The 19,604-nt window shown below is 40.3% G+C and overlaps 2 protein-coding genes across 3 annotated transcripts in view; both read right to left on the bottom strand.

Moving 5' to 3' along the window:
• stx1a (syntaxin 1A (brain)) overlaps nucleotides 1–13,764 on the bottom strand; it is a 54,044-nt gene extending 40,280 nt beyond the window's left edge. Inside the window, exons 1-2 of one of the 2 annotated variants that reach the window (XM_069148198.1) lie at nucleotides 13,348–13,764; nucleotides 267–344 (exon numbers count right to left, since the gene is read on the bottom strand). In XM_069148198.1, coding sequence (XP_069004299.1) covers nucleotides 267–344; nucleotides 13,348–13,377 — 108 coding nt within the window. In that variant the 5' untranslated portion in view covers nucleotides 13,378–13,764. The remainder of the gene's footprint in view (nucleotides 1–266; nucleotides 345–13,347) is intronic. The other variant, XM_069148197.1, reaches the window with a different exon arrangement.
• A 756-nt stretch (nucleotides 13,765–14,520) lies between these two features.
• On the bottom strand, nucleotides 14,521–19,054 carry bud23 (BUD23 rRNA methyltransferase and ribosome maturation factor). The gene is made up of 12 exons (XM_069148196.1): nucleotides 18,895–19,054; nucleotides 18,631–18,668; nucleotides 18,345–18,440; nucleotides 17,804–17,886; nucleotides 17,016–17,112; nucleotides 16,831–16,927; nucleotides 16,669–16,719; nucleotides 16,472–16,557; nucleotides 16,189–16,234; nucleotides 16,042–16,103; nucleotides 15,090–15,179; nucleotides 14,521–14,901 (listed from the first exon to the last, which is right to left on the bottom strand). Exons 1-12 carry the CDS (start codon nucleotides 18,940–18,942, stop codon nucleotides 14,847–14,849), a joined length of 849 nt encoding a protein of 282 aa, XP_069004297.1. The 5' UTR covers nucleotides 18,943–19,054; the 3' UTR covers nucleotides 14,521–14,846.
• Nucleotides 19,055–19,604: the final 550 nt, after the last annotated feature.

The following is a 19,604-nucleotide window of genomic DNA, read 5'->3' as shown; positions in this document are numbered from 1 at the left end:
GCACCAGCAACAGCATCAATAGTTATAAATCATATCAATGCTCTCCAAAGAAGGAAAACCGGATGAGATTGATTACAGCGCTCTGGAAAAAAAACAGCACAATTAGATTTAATAGCAGAAGAAGAATATGCCCAGGAAGTTGTAGTGTGCCAACTGATTTATAATTCTAGATGGAAAGTGCAAACTGGTAATTGTGTGAATGGGAAAAATAGTGACATAGTGAGAGAGAGATAAAGAATAAAAGATCAGAACAGTGAGAAACAAACCTGTTCAAAGAATTCGTCCATAAATCCTTTCTCCAACCCCACAGCGACTTCATCCTCCTCCTCTGCCGTCTCCTTCCCCTGGACAAAAAAACACACACACACACACACACACACACGCACACGCACACACACACACACACACACACACACACAGGAATTATTTGATACAGTGAAACAACAACAAAAAAAGAAAAGATCCTTTAAAGATTTCAACTCAACTCTGAGATATGTAATCATAATTTCTATTAAGGATAACATTGGTAATGACTGGACTGAAACATGTAAGGTTGTTTTTGCATAATTCAAGGTTAAATGGTAGAGTATCAACACTGTCTGCACCCATCAACTGATTAGAAACAAGGAGCACTTAACGACACTTATAATTAGATCCACAGGTCAAGTGATTGGCAAGTTATAATTAAATTAGGACCTGCAGGCAGAAACAACCTTTACTTTTGCACACTTCTACAGTCACACACATACATTACATTACATTTCATTTAGCTGACGCTTTTTTCCAAAGCAACTTACAACATACCGATGGTACACCATCGGGAGCAATTTAGGGTTCGGTGTCTTGCTCAAGGACACTTCGGCATGTGGGCAGGAGGAGCTGGGGAGGTGCATGTTTTTGGATGTCGGGAGGAAGCCGGAGCACCCGGAGAGAACCCACGCAAGCACAGGGAGAACATGCAAACTCCGCACAGAAAGGACCAGGACCGGTTTTGAACCCAGAACCTTTTTGCTGTGAAGCGACAATGCTAACCACTGCACCATTGTGCCGCCCATACATTAGCAAGTACAGATACATATAAACATTCTAGCTTGAAAGACTGGCCCAATATTTTGATAACATTCCTATATATGTATAAACATACGGACAGCAATAGGTTAGCCAAGATAAGCATCAAGACTGGGAACAGGGGCGGTCCGCTGGTCAGCTTATATGAAGCTCTCCGAATAACATATTTCACCTGGTTTGTTTTAATCTGTATGAAAGGAAATGTCCAGAAATGTCCAGCTACTCCTTTAAAAGCACACTACAGGGAGTAAATAGTAACAAAGAGACAACTGGTTTTCCTCTTAAAATGTGATTGATTTACATCAGTTTGAACATTACTGGAAGTAAAAACACGCAGCTTTTCCATTCCTAATTAGAAGTTAACAAAACTAAAATGAATTTACATTTACTAAAGGCCCTTTTGATGCCAACAGAGTTCTACCAGCACCACAAAGATAAAACTTTACAGCTCAACAGACTGATCCTTGTCTTCCATCCTCCTCATATCAGCCATTACACTGCATTAGCCTGGATCTCATGTAGCTTCATCTCATTCATCCAGTCACTGTTAAACTAATTCAGTTCCCCATTAGCAGCCCATGAAATCCATTTGCTTATCAACAGTGAAAACAGAGTTCAGTTTTCATTTTCTTCCTGAAATGACTCCTTATTCTTCTCCCCAACTTTCCAAACTGCAGGGAAAGAGGCTTAAGTAAAAAAAAAAAAAAACATGATCATATATACATTCCCTTCTCAACAACAGGTGGCTCAAATCTCAAGCCAACCCCGACCTTTAAATGTTCTTTGGAAATCCATGAAGCAAGAAATCCCTGAAGTCTTGTTTGTGTAGAATGAGGACATTTTCCAGACAGCAGAGGACTGTGGGGGATATTGGTGGAGAGGTCACAGATAAAATTACAGGGGAAATTTGTTTAATAAAAAGAAAAACTCCTATAAAAATGTGAACACAATATCATTAGAGCTCCCCACACTTTATAATTCTTAAAACCATTAGGTAAACATTTGAAAACCAGTGGGGTCTATCAGCATATTATTCTTATGCACTTAATGTGTACTGGCTGTCGGCCAGATTCATCCAGACAAAGACACTGATGGGAATGCATTAACAACAACAGCAGGAAGCAGGAAGCAGGAGGAACCTCATCAGATGCATCAGATGAGAAGGGCGAGCAATTTCCAATTGAAGGAATAAGCCACATGCTTAGATTCATCTTCAGCTGTTTAATACATCAAAGATGGCTCAGCAAGATGCACATCTATCGTCATTTTTGTTTGGGCTGCTAACATTACTTACACAGTATGTATCTCTGTATTTCTGTTGAGGTAAATACATTTGTTGAATGGAAACTATCATCTCTACAACACTACAGCTTTTAACTGACATTTTGACATTTCAATGTAGTAAATGCAGGTATAATAGAATTACTGACATCTTTCAGGGTCCTTGTATTTTGCATGCTGGCTCACTGAGACAGTTGAATGTAACACACCTGGCCTTTTTCTATTATGACAAATGATGTTAAATGTCTGCTGTGGAAAAGATCCATGACGCCTAACACCTACACACAGAGGGCAGAGTGTGAGCAGCAGGCTAGCAGAGCAGAGCACAAACTCATTTTCAATAAAGAGTCACAATAAAAAGTTCAAAAAAAGTTTAAAAACATCCCACTAAAATTGTCAGCTTTGTCACCTTAAAACTATAACCTGGTGTTACCAGACCCAAATTGATTGTGAATATAACATTTCAATTGGGTACCGTAGAGAATCACTTCCAGTTGTGGCATCCTGCTGGGCGTAGACCTCTGGTTAATTTTGTAACTATAGGAGCAGCCTTTAACCAATCGGCATCGGCCATTAGGATTTCACGCATGTGAGTCAAAATTGTAACAAACTGTAAACAACAGAGACCTCCGATGCGAGCAGAGTAAAACGGCATGACCACTGCAGATTAAAGAATATAAATGTATAGGAATTGTTCCCAATATTTGCAGGCGTTGCTACAACTGTTTGTATCGCTTCATCCAGCTGCACCACTACTGCCATTGTTGAAACTACATTTAGAAACAAACGCTTAACTTTATCGCCAATGTGTTTATTTTTGGAAATAAGGTGGGCTGTTAAAAAATTCTTAAACTCTTTGTTTTTACAAATAATATTAATATTTTTTAAAGCTATTTTATATAACTGAGATGGATGGAAATTGTGTAACATGACTTTTCTCAAATGGAACCTATAAATAACACGTAGCTGTATTGTCTTTTCAGACACGGTTATTCTGTGGAGAGTGTGATGTGCTGACAAAGAGAGTGAGGCAGGGAGAAAACTGAGGGAAATGGGGGGAGGAACTGAGGAAGAGGAACCAGTCCCCGAGGAAAAATGTCTGAGAGGAAAGATTTTAGCTGAAGCAGTTGGCACAAATCTCTGAGAAGGCAGAGCCACTAATATTATCTAAACCCACTCAGGCTATATTTAATCCAACAAAAACTGTATTGTATGATGTCTTTTTATGGAGGGTTTATACTCGCCATAACAGAAATTAATTGCAAAACATTTTGGAAAATAGAACAATTCGTCCAAATTTAAAAGCTCATCCTTAGTGTGCTCAGCTGTCAGGACAACATGGTGTGCATCTCATTTTGCAATAAAACATAATAAATAAAGGTTGAGCGCTGATATGGCACTGATATGGTACATTTGGGGAGCAGCAGACTCTGAGAAGCAGAGAGAGTAGAGGCGGCAGCAGCAGGAGGCAGAGGAGGAGGACAAGCAGGGAATCAGAAAAGGCTCCGAGAGCACCCAGAGTGTGGACAGCCTCCACAGAGAAATGCCGTGTCTCCTGCAGAGACGCGGAGGGCTTTGGTCTGGTTTTACTGCGAGTGGTCAGGAGGGGAGAGGACTGAGTGGTACACCACTAACCTCTACCTCAAACCCACATCTGAAGCGCCTGCTAAGCCACAAAGAGGCTGGGAGAGGACTTTAGTGCCACACTCTTGACTCCACTTACAGACTTGACTGTCCACACGCAGCAGATGTTCTGAGCCAGACTCACAAACATACATGCACACTACAGTTGATGCACGGATAATATATAACAGCCAACAAAGAGAGAGGAGGTCGTCTCTATACAACCTGGTTCCCATGAGATCATAACCCTGCAATACACTCTGCCTCTGGGGCTCACACTCGGTTGGAACACCTCAGCTGTAGTGTAATGGAGCAGCAGCCAGATTATGCTTTTTATTAGATCAGAGTTTTCCTAGGCACCATGGCAGCAGGAAGTCTCTCCATGAGGACAAACGTGCCTGCACATCCAGTGTACACAGAGGGAGGAGATGTAGACCAAGAGTGAGCGAGAGATAAAACAGACACTGCACAAGGTAAAAGAGGCAGGAGAAACAGGACAACACCACAATTAGTGAAAGCTGTGAAAACATATGCAATCAGAAACCATAGAGACATGTGTTTATATGTAAGCAGTCAGGTTAAATGGAGAGTATGCTTGGCCCTACGACTCTTTTCAAGGTTTTATGTGAAAATTATCAAGAGCATAGCAGTGAGAGACAGTTCAAGATATGGAAACCCATGTGGGTACTTTAGTGTACGTTTGTGTTTCCATATTAAAGCAGGTCTGGTTCCCGCATTTTTGTATCACAGCCAATTGAAGCAGCTTCCTGCAGTCCCATTAGAAATGAGTCATAGAAATCTGTGTCAGCTGCACAGAGCAACATGGCGAGCATAACCACATTCATGAAAACAACATTCAATGCTTCAGTTGCATTTTTGGGTAATGTTGGCACTAGTATCTGTGGTTCTGTTGTTCATTTTAAGTCCAATAAGGTGCTTCTCACTGTTTAAAACTGGTAAACAAAGATAAACAATCGACAGACACACACGCACGCACAGAGAAAATGGCAGATTTTTGTGGCACAGAGATAATGCTGACACAGTGACTCCACAGATGAACAAACAGACCTCACCGGCTGATTGCTCCGCTGGTTGGCTGACAGAGTGACTGTCAGAGTGAATGACCGGCTGATGGAAGATGAGGACGCAGCGCAGAGCTATCGAGACATGATAATTACACAACCAAGGAGCAGTGAGGGTGATGACAGGGCACAGGAAGTGGTAGACTGAGGCAGGACAAGGCCAGCCAACTGTTAAACTTCTTCTCTCTTACAGCACCAGGAGCGAAGAGAAACAACAAGTCTCCATCTTTCGGAGCACACACTAATGGTTAGTGTGAATTTCAGCAGTTGCAGTGAGCTGGAAAAAACCAACAACATTCTGGTTCATTTCTCCATTTGCACCAGCTGGTCTGTGCATTCCCGCTAGTAGTGTGCAAATACAAATGATGCCCAACACTTTTGTTTTAATCTAGGATCTGTATGTGACGCTGTACTTTCCAGATGACCGCCACTGTTTTCTGTACAATACACTGGAGTAAAAAACAGCTAATTGAGCAAGCAATCCCAGAGCAGAAAATCTATAATTCTGTGTTGCCAAGACATTAGAGTTCAATACAGCTGCAAATCTGAAGACTTCTGTCTTTACTTTGGCACACTCAACATCATTTGCAGCAACCAAACCACAATCACAGGGAATTTTTTACTGATGGCAGTTTGAGGGATTTAAGTGTTACTTATAATGTGGTTAGGGGCCACATGATAGGTCTTTCTACTGTTTTGGATCTATCAGCACCTGCGTTGGGCTGTATGGTTTATTCGTTGTATTTTTTTCTCTGTGTTTTCTATATGGGATTTTCAATTTGATCAAGATAAAATGCACCACTTTCTTCAGCACAGATGTTTCGCATTCCAGTTAAAAGAAGATGTAGCTGAGGTTAATAAGATGGTTTCATCAGTTCAGCAGATACACAAAGGATAATAATGTGGGTGGGAGAAGAGATGAAGCACAGAGTCAAAGTGTGTGCTTCTGCAACAATTTCCTTATCCTAACAATCCTCCTCAATCTCTTCTCCCTCTAATCTTCTCTTCTTTCTCATTGTCGTGTCTGTCATGCTCTCGCTCTCTTTCCTCCAGCTTCACTACAGACTCATTTCAGCAGCGTGGGGCCTACGCACACAACATGGACTCAGTTACCTTTGTCTCGCTCTCCCTCCTTTTGCCTTCACTTTGTGTTTGTCTTTTTTTCTTGACCATCTTTAATGATATCCTTTGTCAAGACCTGTACATTTTATATTGCGTAAATAACCAAGTTTATGCTTCACTTCTAGCTAAAGATAGCCGTGTTTAACAGTTAACTTCATTTTATTTTTGTACTTTTCCATATTTTGAGTTTGCACGGTCTTGTTTCCTGTTTTTATTTTAGATGCTCTTATTTTGAAGGCACTGACTTTTAGTTCCTGTCACGCGAAACTGAACAAAATAATAAATGTATGATAAAAAGGACAGAAGAAAGTACATTGTTTTAAGATATTAGCACCCCCCACCAAGAGGTAAAAGTCCGTATCTGCTGCTCGACTGTTATGAGGATATGTGATTTGGATTTCTAAATTAAAACTAAATCATCAATTGAAGTGGTAAGCCCATCTTTCAGTGGGGTACGCGACATATTGTATCTATCACAACATCTTATTCTGCCATGTGTATTTATAGCTGCTAAAACAAATAAACTTCAGAGATTTTCTCCCTCTTTTGCTCCTCCTCTCTCTCATTCGTCCCTCACCACCTCTTTCTGACCTTTGACAGTGTAATCATCAAAGTAATACCATTTAAACATGACGAAACACAAATTTAGAGACTGCCACACTATGAAAGGTTAAAAAATTAGTTTTAATGCAATAACAGAATGACTTTGCGTAAATCAATGCCAGAATTCTAAATGTCTGCAGCTGCCAGTACTCACAGAGATATCTCTTTCTGCCTGCAGGGACTCGCATGAGAAGAGTGACCTTTTAGACTAAATAGTGGATGCCCTGCTCCCGTTTTGGCTTGTTAGCTCTTAATAAGTCTATGGATATGGATATGGATATGAATATATAAATTACATGCTGTGAGGATTTTCGCACAGATTTGTCTGCCTCGGGCACGCATGTAGGCAGCAGCGGGTGGTTGGTCGGTGTTCAGTGTGGCAGGAGTGGGTGAGAAAATGTCATAAAGCTTCGTATTGAACTTTAATGACAGATCACAGACAGGGAAAAGAGACACGCTGTCGTGGCTTATGCCACGGCTTTTCCCACCCCCAGACTCTTCTCATTCTTCCCCGTGGAATATATTGAGCGTGCCTGGCTCTGTAACCCACTGACCATGAAGGTTATGACAGCACCAATGCACCACTAACGCAATTATATTGTAGATATGGGGGGAAATGTAACAGAGAGGGATGTCAAGGAATGACAGGATTTGTATAAAACAAATGAGGGACAGTGAAAGAGTTACAAGACAGGAAGTGCAGTGAAAAGACAAGAAAACTACCAGCAAGCAGTTAAGATGCCAAACTTCAAATATAAAGACTTACATGACTGAATAATGTGATGATTAATCATTCAATCAACCGATTATTTTTTTAGCCTTAAAAAATGGCAGAAATAAAAAAATTGTATGTGCCCACAATTTTCCAAGGCCCAAAGTGACGTCTTCAAATCACTTGTTTTGTCCGATCAACAGTCCAAAACTCACAGATATTAAAACAAGAGAACAAAAAACAGAAAATTCTTGCATTTGAGAAAGTGGAACTGGGAAATGTTTTGGATTTATGCTTGAAAAATGCCTTGAACAATTAATTATCAACATTCCCTTCAATTGTCTATCAGTCGACTAATAGAAGAATGTATTGTTTTGGCTCTGGAATATTATCTTAACATGGCAAAGTCTTTTTCAGAGAAAATCGTCGTTAAAAGTGGACCGTTTCCCTCCCAGGAAAAAAACAACAGGATCTGTTGCTGCAGAAAATATTTAGTAGAAATTATGACACTTGTCTATCAGGAGGAAATAGATTAGTATTTGTTAGAGACTCACAAAGGCCACAGAGGACTAATGTTAGGATCCATAGAACTACTGTCAAAGCTGACTTCCTTTCTTCCTCTGGCTCTAAGGCAGCAATAATGATTACTTGGAGGATTGCTTATGTTGATGAATCCACAGAGAAACATTTCTCCACTCTGCAGTTCCCTCTTCAGAGAAACTTTTTAACATAATTATTTTGGTTTTCATGTAGAAGACTTCACTGTTCTGATTCATCCTCATGGCTCTCACATTCACCAGTCAGTTGTTTAGAGTGAAAAAGCTCTAAACCCCCTTGTACATTACCTGCTGAGAAAGCTGACAAAGTGTCACAGTTAGCAACAAACTGGTGAGTAAGGAGAGTGAGTAATGAGGCTGCATTTGGCTGACAGACAGAAAAATAACTCCAAATGAGTGCTGAAATGGCTCCAATAAGAATGTGCAAATAATAAAGAGGCAGTTTGCTAATAAGTTTGCCATATCAACTTAATAGGCGATATGTCAGGAGGTTGTTCACGGCTTCAGCTGACCCAAAGAGGCCCAAATGTTATTGCAGCTATCAAGAAGTTACTTTATATCAAAGCCATTATATTTCTGTAACAACTAATAACATATTTTTGAGCCAGAATAGCAAATGGTAAAATGGTTTGCAACAGAGATCGGTAGTGATGTTGTCCTCCCGACAATGTGGGGCATCGCCTCAGAAAATGCCCACATACAGTCAGTCATTCTGCAGGGTAATGGGTGGCAAATATTTTATGTTGTTGTTTTCTTTGGAGGGCCTATCAGTTAAAAGTACCGGTTCAGCCACAAGATGGTAAGATTAATCATATAATTATCATGCAATATTACCAACCAACAAAGACAGACAGAGCACCTTGAGGCCTAATGAGGACACTGACAATTCACAGCCTTAAGATGAAACATGTATCTGTGAGTAAAGGTATTATCTGCACTGCTGAAGAACCATTCCACTGCCATCAATTGTAAGATGATGTGAAACGGGAGGTCAGCACATTAAAAATTCAATTTTCGCAGCGGTAACAAAGATGACCTGAAGTTCAGTCATCTGTTTTTTATTATTAGGATCTCCACCAGCTCACAACAGGGAAGCTGCTGCTTTATGAGGAGCAGGAGAAGAAGCAACAAGATTTTGGGGCACAAACATCCACATAAGCAGTAGTACAACAATATCACACATGACACTGATCTGACCACACACCGATTTGCTGGTATTCTCACTGGTGCGACTCAATCTTCAATAAACAATGCAATGATTCAATGGACCATCCGGTCTCACATTTTAAAAAGAACTATTAGCAGCCAACAGATTTTGGATATCATTGCAAATGAGGTGATAGTTGCAAAGACAGACAAGTCCTTGGTGAAACGCCAGATCAGTCACACTCATTTCATGGCTCATTAATCAAATCATCAAAGATCTATTTGGTAATGAATAATGTGTTTGTGACTGTGCCTTTCTGATAATATACTGCGATGACAATGCATTTTACTGCTGCTTTACAGATTTTACAGATACATCTCATCTGTGGGTCACAACCAGAGAGCAGCCAATTTGTCCAGCACAGATCCTGCAGTTTACAGAGGCTTTACAGAGGACAAATAAAACATCTGACCCGCTAGGATAGGTGTTCACTTCACCACCAGAGGAAGCAGCTTTTTGTCCTCCTACTGTTGTGTGTAGTGTCATTAAAGAAGAGTCAACAGCCAAAATCAGGTCAAGGATAGAACAAAAGGAAAGGAAAAGCATTGGATAAAGAAAGTGAAAGGAGACGAGGGATCATGAAAAGAAACAAGAGAGTCAAAGACACACACCACGTCCGAGTCAGTGATCCACATCCATCCTATTAGTTAATGTGGCACTCTAATGCCAAACAGGCAGTGACAGTGAGTCTCCCATTCCCCCCCCCCCCCCCCCCCCCACACACACACACACACACACATACCTGCCTGAACCAACACTAACACTGGCTAACAAGGCTGCGCAGAAAGACCAGGTCGGATAAAGGAGAGGCAAAATGTAAGGAAGGACATAAAACAATCTAATAAATCACTGATAGGAAAAGAGCAATAATGGAGGAACTCGCCATTACAGAGAGGATGAAAGAAAAGAGAGGGATATTACTTAAGAGACAGAGATGGGAAGAGAGGCAGATATGGTCAATGAAATGACGAGCCAGAAGAAAAAAAAAAAGAGAGATAATAAAAGCTCAGGAAAAAACTAGGAGATATGAAGGCGAAATGACCTGTTACAGATGCAGCGTTCATAATGCCGGCCTGAATAAATAACTCACTGCTGCAAAGTGACAAACAATCACATTTGATTGGTAGCAGTCCCCGTGGTGTGTGAAATCTGTAATAACCTCATCGGTATGTTTCTCCTCAGGTTTCAGAGTTTAAAAAGACTGACAAATGCATCATATCTGCACCATCTGTCACTAAACCACTGTTGGACCTACTGGGAGTGATGGGGCAAGGTGAGGGGAGAGGAGGGAACGGTATGACAATTTTTGTTATTGAGCCTGGCAGATTTAGGCATGAAGATAACGAGCTACTGGGAGAGCAAAGGCGTGGACAGGTGTTGAGCTCATAAAGTAGCTTTATGTGCATATGGGCAATGATGGAGCCAAACCTGCTCGCTCACATTAACATGAGCAAAACTCAATTTCCTGCCAATGTGACACACAAAGCACATGGGTGTGTAAACTTTCAATGTGACTGTAGAAAAACACATGCGCAGCAAAATCTGTAGCCGAAGCTCAGACGATCTTCTTTTTGTGGCTCACGTGCTTAGTTTGTATGTTATTTGTTGTTAAATTATTTTCCCCAAGTAGTTGGAGACATAAAACACAATATATTCTCATACTAGAAGACAAATATTCTGAAGCCCAAATAAAGAAATAGAGGATTTAGTTGAAAAAAGAGTTCCTGAATAAAAACTATTACGAAACAAATGCAAATATCCAAAAATCAGTCCTGATACAGATCATGTATTGGCCTGTTTCTTTGTCCATACCATTATAGTGCCCCAGCAATCAGGGCTGATGTTATTACTGTATAAAAATGACCTCAGTAACTGATGTGACCACCATTTTTCTTTATGCAGCGCGACACATCTCCTTCACATAGAGTTGATCAGGTTGTTGATTGGGCCTGGTCTACTCCTCCTCAACGGCTGCACCAAGTTGTTGGATAGAACAGGATTTGGAACAAGCTGTCGTACAGGCCAATCCACGGCACTCTAAACATGATTAATCTATGCTTACTTCTGCCTACTGAAAACTTTTGACATCTGTGGCATTATGTTTCTTGATAAAACTACACATATCTGAATGGCCTTTTGAACACTCTGAGGGACGTGTGTGCAATAATGATGCTGCTCAGTCTTTTACTTCAACTCGTGAAAATTGGGAGCAACTAAGAAAACAGATTCATCAGAATTAAAAAATAGTTGCAGCCCTACTGGTCAATAGCACACCAGTCTTTATCACCACACAAGCATCCTCCACTGTGCTGCAGTAACGTACTGTTGTAATGTGCCGTCCAGGCCCTCTGAGACATCTACATGAGATTCAAGCTGCATTAACCTGAGGCTGCAAACGGAAAACAATATTAATCTAGTGCTGATGGGAAATAACAGTCTGTGACTTGCAATTTACTTCAATTTTATTTGGTCGGGAGTGCCTAAAATAGGTCTTGCTGGAGCCTCTCCAGCTGCCATTTCTCAGACATAAAAGATAAGACCTAAAATTATAAAGAAAAATAGAATCAACAGCTGTCAAATCATTTCTGTCAACCCCACACGCTGAATATTAGCCGAGGTTAGGTTTCTCACTGAAGCTACATGGGAGGTTTACACTTTTTCTAAATCATTTGCACAACTGCATCTTTCCAGCAGTGGCAGGAGGAGGCAGCTTGGCAGGCTGAAGATGTGCCTCTCTTGAACACACGGACACACAATTGGCAAGGCTGCGTTGTCTCCCTTGGGACCAATTCATTGCTAGATCTTTGTTACAAACTGAGGAGCCGCAAATTGTTTCCCCTTTCTCTCCTCTGCTTAACTGCCAATTACCCAGATCTGACAATGGCCACTTTACCACCAACCAGAAACGCTCACGTGAACAAATACAGTATAGCCCATGTCAAGCTCAACAGCAGCATTCCTGTGTAGTGATGCTTTCTGTATCTGTCAAAACTGTAGTAATCATGCCTCTTCTCAATTTGAGTGGCTTTTTATATATATATATATATATATACATATACATATATACACATATATATACATATATACACATATATACACATATATATACATAGATATAGATATACATCTATATATATGTGTGTATATCTATATATGTATATATACATATATGTATACACGTGCACACATATGTATAAACTTGCATACACGTGCACAGATATGGCAACCGTTGGGGTGGCAAAATTCAAAGATTTCGAAGGTTTTTTTTTCATGATTTGTGGGGGGAGGTGATATGATGTGAGGATTAGGAAATCGGATTGATTGATGTCAGATTGAACTACTGTCTCTCTCTCCACATGCAGATCAGAAATATCCTCCAGCACTTGTTTGAAAAAGACGAAAAAAAAGACACTATCTCAGTTTCTGATTGAGACCTCCTGTGACGCGCAGAGGGTGGACATTTAGCAGGTGCAAGGCGAGCTGGGACCAATTTCTCACTGTGGTCACACACCCATACGTTGGACAGATTGATCCCACCACACATACGCACGGACGCGCAGTAGTTATTAATTCACCGATGACCTAGGCTACAGTATTTTCACATTTTCGGTAGACTAGTTTTCAATCTCTTCTTTGACAAGTATTCATTTCTGAAAGATTACAAAATCGGCTTGCTAAAGATTAACACTGAAAAATGTATGACATTGTCGAGATTAAATCCCATTAAGTACAAAGTGTCAATCTAATAACTCTCTTTTATCCAACAGACATCCTGTAATAGCCTTTATACTCATTTAAGGATACACGCAGGAAGATCAAAGTGATTTTGCGTTTGGAGAATGAGGAGAAAATGACTTTTAGTTTGCGGAAACATCTGAAATCATTCAGCCGGGCTTTAAAATGCTTGTCGAAACATGCCTGTAATAAGACCAAATTTGCGCCTCCATCAGACCCCCCGAGAGACACAACTGTTGCTCAATCAGCGCGCCTTGCTCTGTGGATCTGCACTCTGAAAACACCACCATCTCACACGCCGATTCAAAAAGCCTCCACTCAGAGCAGGCCATTAAGAAGAATAAAACAGTAACTCACATGTCTAAGTTCTTGCATGCGGTCCTTCATGGTTTCGCCGGTGGATCGCTCTTATCGCTTCAGTTGGCGTTGTCCTCTGGATGCGTGTGATGATGGAGCGGCGGGGCTGACGTGAGACCGACCGAGGCGAGGAGGCGCGTCTGGCGGCGGTGATTCTCCCCTCTTTGGTTCGGATGCTGGGGCCACTTTACAAAACTGGGTGACGCGCACGAAAGTTGAGGCGAGGCCTTCCGCCGTTAACCCATTACACACTCGAAACTTCCTTTTTAATCCGCACTAATTGATATTTTCTGAGCACGAGCCTGTTTCCTGTTGGGGTTTTTTTTGTTTTTTTTTTTCAGTAAAAATTAGTCTGACAACAGGAAAGCCAGTTTGACACGGAAACCAGCTGCCCGGAGCGTCTGCCTCAGCGGTCAAACTGAGTGGTTATCGATTGAGCAGGTTCAGAGATAACGCCCAGGTGGATCCCCATTGTGCCAAAGCGAATAGCGACCTCTGCCGGTACCGAGCGGAATAGAGGCAGCAAAAGAGCTACTGTGTGCTTCGTAAAAATGATTGTACAAAGTTGCCCGAGGCATTTTTCTCACATTTGATTTTAAAGCTCTATACAGTTAAGATCCTGTAGTCTGAGACCAACCTCATCACATCAATCCTGTTTTTACCTTTAACATGTACCATTTGTTTTGTTAGATGTGCCAATTGAAAATTAAAGACTAAAAAAAGGACTAAAAATCAAACTAAAAATACTTTATATCAATATCCATGTTGATGTTTTATTTATTTATTTATTTTTTAATTTATATGAAGCTCTAAAAATAAAAAAATATAATTTCCAAAAATTTATTTATTTTTATTTGCAGTTTTATTTCATTTCAAATTAGTTTAAATCCATTTCCACCTTAAGAAACAGGCATATCCCTTTTGTAAACATGATTTACAGTGTGTTCGGGTCTATCACCATGTCATTTTACATACTAAATCTCCATTACAGGGTCATTTTTGTGAATTCAGATTGTAAGCGTGTAGTTTCCACTCATCCATAAGGTTTCTTCATACAGTATCCTCTATGTTCTGGATAGAAATAAACAGCAAAAACCTAATTAGGGTTTAGTTTCAATTGAGAAAATATTGCTCATAATACAATAAACAGCTGATTAGAGATAGAGGATGAGATATGTGCTGATATATACAAATTGTTTTAATTCTACAACACTGGTCCACACTGTGTTTTGCCTTCAGCAGGCAGTACATACATTTATTCATGTACTTCCAGCCACACTGAACATGAACAGTGCAATCTCACCACCATCTCTGAGAATCAAATTGTCAAACACTCAAGGAAATATAAAAACCACTGGCTGTAACAGCATGTCACTCTTTGTATCTCATCCACTTGAATTAAAGAGTCGAAAAATGAAATGAGTGCAATCACTCTGCAGCTCCAGAGGTGACTGTGGTGCGAACGAGAGTTAATAAAGGCACAGCTGCATGAGTCACAGCTAGAAATGAGGTCTGCGCTGACGTCCAGTATATTTTGTGTCGGCTCGAACCTCCCTGCAGGCCAACAAACACACAGGGGGAAAGAGGGAGCATCAGCGAGTGTTACAACACACACACAATAAGGTGAAATTCAGTTTCATGCTAAACACAAGTATATCACAACATATATATAGTATTTGAGCGCAAGATAGTAAATTCAATGAATTGTCCTGTAACAGATTGAAATACAGTCATGTACATACCGTCCCTGTCTCCTCCTCCTCTCCTTCTTCTCCATGATCCAATCTCGTCCCTTCTTCCCCGACTTCCCCTTCATGTTTTTGAAACGGCATCTTGACAAAGACATAGTGTAGCTGATGTTTAAAACCCGTCTTTGGTGCAAACTGAATGCAACACCGAGCATCTGATGCAAAACACCTCACACATCCAGTCAGAGATTTGAACATTAGCATGTGAAAGGGAGGAAAACCAGCCCGACAGGGTTTTTAGTCAGGCAGGACAACGGCCCTTCTCAGATTTCTTTTGGTCTTTTGGCTTCATCAAGACAGGTATGACTGAACCTGCACTTAGCAAAGCAAAGACCTGCTCATTATCCCAACAGCAAGAAATACATGTCATGTTTTACATGGCTTTTAGTAGCAAATAAAAAATAAAAAAAACAGGGATAATTTATAGCTGAAACTAACCCTTATCTTAATGATCAATTCATCTGATGGTTATTTTATTTTAAAAAAAAATGCTAATCGGAATTTTCAACAGTTTCTCAAAGCTCAATATTCAAATTACTTGTGCTGCTAACAATCCAAAAGATATTCAGTATAAAGTCACATAAAATAAAGAAAAAAGCAGCAAACCCTCACATTTCAAAAATTAAAACCGGTTAAATTACAATCTACGAACTGTATAGGTGTTAAAATCCCATTCATTTTGGAGTAATATGCAAATGTGTATTTCAACAGTCCAAAACAACAGTCAAAGATAGAAGTAACAAAAGCTTTTCATCTGAGGCTCAGGTGACCTCAGGCTCTATCGCAACACATTGCATCTGTCTGAGTAAAATGCACCTACAAACACATAAATCCATAAAAACCGTGGTGACCGAGATGAACTATGTTACATCCAAACATGTAAACGGTTTCATCAAACTGATTTCTCAGAGTACAGCTGGAGTCTGCCGGCTGGGAGTTTCCTTACCGTTGTCCTGAGTACTGAACCTGGTTTGGAACAGTTCTGTCTGAGGTTTCCGATCCCAAGCCCTGCGATGAACAACAGGAGATCACCGTGATTATCATGTGGCTAAAACAAAGAGCAGTAATCCACACTAACTCCCGTGTTTCTCACTTTGGGAAGGACTCCTGTTACTCCAGCAAACAGACACAAGAAGAACCTGCAGGTGAACGAGAAGTGTGTGGGTGAAAATCAAGGAAACAATTTTAATGAGTAATAATTTGTCATGCAGCTACTGTGACAAAGAATTGAGTCAATATGAATGTCATCCTGTTGTAATTAGCCTGTGTTACAAGTACACTGCTGCTAATTTCACAGACTAATAAGAGCGGATCAATTACAGACGGCTGCGGCTAAACATGACAAAATAAAAGCGCTGCTTCGAACAGGTACCGACTTTTTGGCCTTGCTGCTGTTAGGGTAATCCACCACCATGCCTCCACTGAAACCTGCCCGCATGGCCTGTGTCGTAATCAGCTCAAGCTTCAGAGAGGAAAGAGGAAAAGTGAATTAAGGAATCTGGAGAAACGTTCAGAGTGAACATCCATAGACACAGAGCCATCATAAAAACAAGAGGGGATCCGTGTTGTTCACCTGTTCCGAGTTCTCAGGATAAAGCTGAAAAACTGCACGGGAGCCTCTTGACTGAAAGATCAAGGAGACGTGATTAAAGGTTTTCATCGTGAATATATAACATATGGTACCTGGATGCGTGACTTTTTGTATAAGGAGTCAACAAGATTGATAAAACTTTACCAGAGATGAATACAAAGTACTAAAGAAGGTATAGAGTCTCTTTGGTGGGCTGTGTGTCCTCTTGTCCGCATTACAGAGCCACTGCAGGGCAGAGATACTGATGGGGGGAAAAAAAGAGCATGAGGTCAATAAAACTAAAATACAGTTAAAGTTATTTTATAGCAGAAGCCCGTTTTGTTCTTCACCTGATGCAACCGTCAAAGGTTCCAGGTCGGAAAGGCATCCCCTGGCCCATGTCCCCCAACAACAGGTCTCCCTCCACCTCTCTGTCCAGTGCAACATCTGTCCAAGGGAGGACATTTACATTTGGTCAGTGTTTCAACAATGTATCCACATCCCTTTGTGACATAAACCAATAAACAAAAAGACAAAAATACAAGACAAATCTCTAATTTCAACAACGACAAAAAAAAAAAAACCTTCAAAGCTGCAAATGCCTTAAAAAGAAAAGTTGTGCAACATCTTCTAATATTGATGAACACTGACCTGCACCCCAGTGTGTGAAATTAATATGCAAAACCAAGCGAGCACATGGAGATTCATTTTTTTACAATACATTTGTGTGATTATAAAGTTTACTTCAGCTGAATGCTCAACTTGTAGATTCTTTGAGCGGTTGTGATATTTTAGGAAGTCATTCTATTCACAGTGTTTTGGTTAAAACTATTCATGTTTTAACACATCATTCATAAGTGACATCATTATAACAACAGAGCAGGAGAGCAGGTTCATTGTTCGTTTTCCTCAACGTTCCTCCTGTTATTCTCGGTTTAAGCATTCCCGCAAAATTAAGATTTAACTGTAATTCAACTTCAAAATACCCAGACAGGACAACATTTAAACGCACACATTATTAAAGCGATCAAAGATTTATATTTTAGTCACACTCGCGTCACAGTTTTCACAGTCCAAGTGATACCTACGGTGTATCATTCATGTTCTTGTTTAAATGTCAGAGTGTGGAAAAACTAACCCAGCATTGCAGTGCTGATGTCGACTCCAACCCAGTGGTGTCCCTCCTCCGACAGATGATCTCCACTGAGACCAGAGCCACACCTGGGAGACAGAGGACAGTCTCCTCAACACAGAACACGCTTTTACAATCAATAATCAATAAAACTCAAGTGAAAATACAAAATACACGTCTCCTGTGTCACGGTGGTGACATTTAGATGGAGATGTTTCTCAAACACCGACGGTACTTTGAAAACTCCAGCTCTTTCATTGATGTTTACATTTCAATTCTCAGATGCGTCCAACCTCAAGGTGCTGCAGCTACTTCCTTACTGATTTTGATAAACACTGCACTTAAAGAAATTCTCTTTATTTATTTTTTTTTGTATTACTCATACTTCAATAGAGACCTCGCAGTTCATAATGTACGTTGTAATTAGGCTACGATTCAGACAAACTACGACCCCTGTTAATGGAAAAAAAAAAAAGTATCATACCTTCTCTTTCCATCTTAAGCATTGCCTTTAGTTAAAAGTTTAATGTAAAACACGATCCCTCACCCGACATCTAGGAGGAAGCAGGTCTGTTCTTCTGGCAGATTTAAAAGCTCCACAGCTCTCTCGGACATCTGCGTCTGGATCTCGATCATCCGAGAGCTTTGAAGCAACACAAACACAGTTTTTACACGTGTGCAGACACAATATACAGAATCAGACTTTAAAAAAAAAAAAAAAAAAAAGCAAAGTCAACATGTGGACTCCTCGAGTCGGAACTCGTGCCGATTACTAACTTAACGTCGTCATGGTTACGGTGTACCGAGGGGAAAACGGGAGCATCTCGACTCACTTCTGAGAGTATTTCTTTGCCTCCTCTTGATTGTAGAACTGCGGAGATGAGATGAACAGATTAATAACACTCGTCACTGTTGTCACAGACACAAAGTGAACCAACCTACTACCGTTATTTAAAAAAACAACAACAACAACAATAATAATACGGGACTAGTTTGACCGACTGCTGAGTAAACAGATTCTTTAACGACGCTTTTGCTTCGGTTGGAGGCCGTTGTAACCCAACCAGCTGGAAAAGACAATAAACCGAGTTACTAACCAAATCTGGAGGAGCCGTGTGTTCAGGTCGTCGACAGCTGGAAGCCATGGTTGCGTTCTGGCAACGTGTCGGTGTCTGAAGACTAATTTCACTTACAAAAACGAGCAAGATGTCGAGGTAGTAAACGGTCCACACGTGAAACGCAATGACGTCATTTAAGAGCGGCGAGTGTGAGCGTCTTCTTCGTCGAGTTAAATAAAAGTCCCCTCCCGTAGAGAGGTGCTTATATCGCCATCTCCCGGTGCATTCGGGTACACGTACACTACAATTTTATTGCCAGTCTGACCGCAACATATCCTCAACAATGTGACGAAAACGCACATGAACATTGATAATCTGCTCTTTTAAAAAAAAAAAAAATGTATTAACTAACTAACATTTTTATTAACATGACTTTTAAAGTCATAACCAAAAGCAGCACCATCCTATTAAAATATACATAAAAAACAATAATTAAAACAAATTTAATCAACAAATCAAATAAAACACGGAGATAATGGATAAATAAAAGGAATACATTGTTGTTTTTTGGAAATATCTGTAAAAAAAAAAAAAAAAAAAAAACACACACAAAAGTTTCCACTGGAGAAATATTCTGAGAAAAAAAAAAAAGATTATGAGTTAGATAGAGCTCTCCTAACAATATAAGCAAGTACAGCTTTTCTAAAAACTAAATAATCAAACAAAAACTTTCTCGCTGATTAGGCTCC

The sequence above is a fragment of the Embiotoca jacksoni genome, unplaced genomic scaffold, assembly GCF_022577435.1.
Source record: "Embiotoca jacksoni isolate LCO1_2020_lvr unplaced genomic scaffold, fEmbJac1.0.p SCAF_14, whole genome shotgun sequence".
NCBI lineage: Eukaryota > Metazoa > Chordata > Actinopteri > Embiotocidae > Embiotoca > Embiotoca jacksoni.
Note: the sequence above shows the minus strand (reverse complement) of the source record. Positions and strands in the feature narration are given on the sequence as shown.

Coding starts and splice junctions, on each gene's coding strand:
- bud23 (XM_069148196.1), bottom strand. CDS start 18,942: ATGGCTTCCAGCTGTCGACGACCTGAACACACGGCTCCTCCAGATTTG. Junction 17,887..18,344: donor TGCTTCCTCCTAGATGTCGG/GTGAGGGATCGT, acceptor TCTGTCTCCCAG/GTGTGGCTCTGGTCTCAGTG. Junction 16,720..16,830: donor GTACTTTGTATTCATCTCTG/GTAAAGTTTTAT, acceptor TTGATCTTTCAG/TCAAGAGGCTCCCGTGCAGT.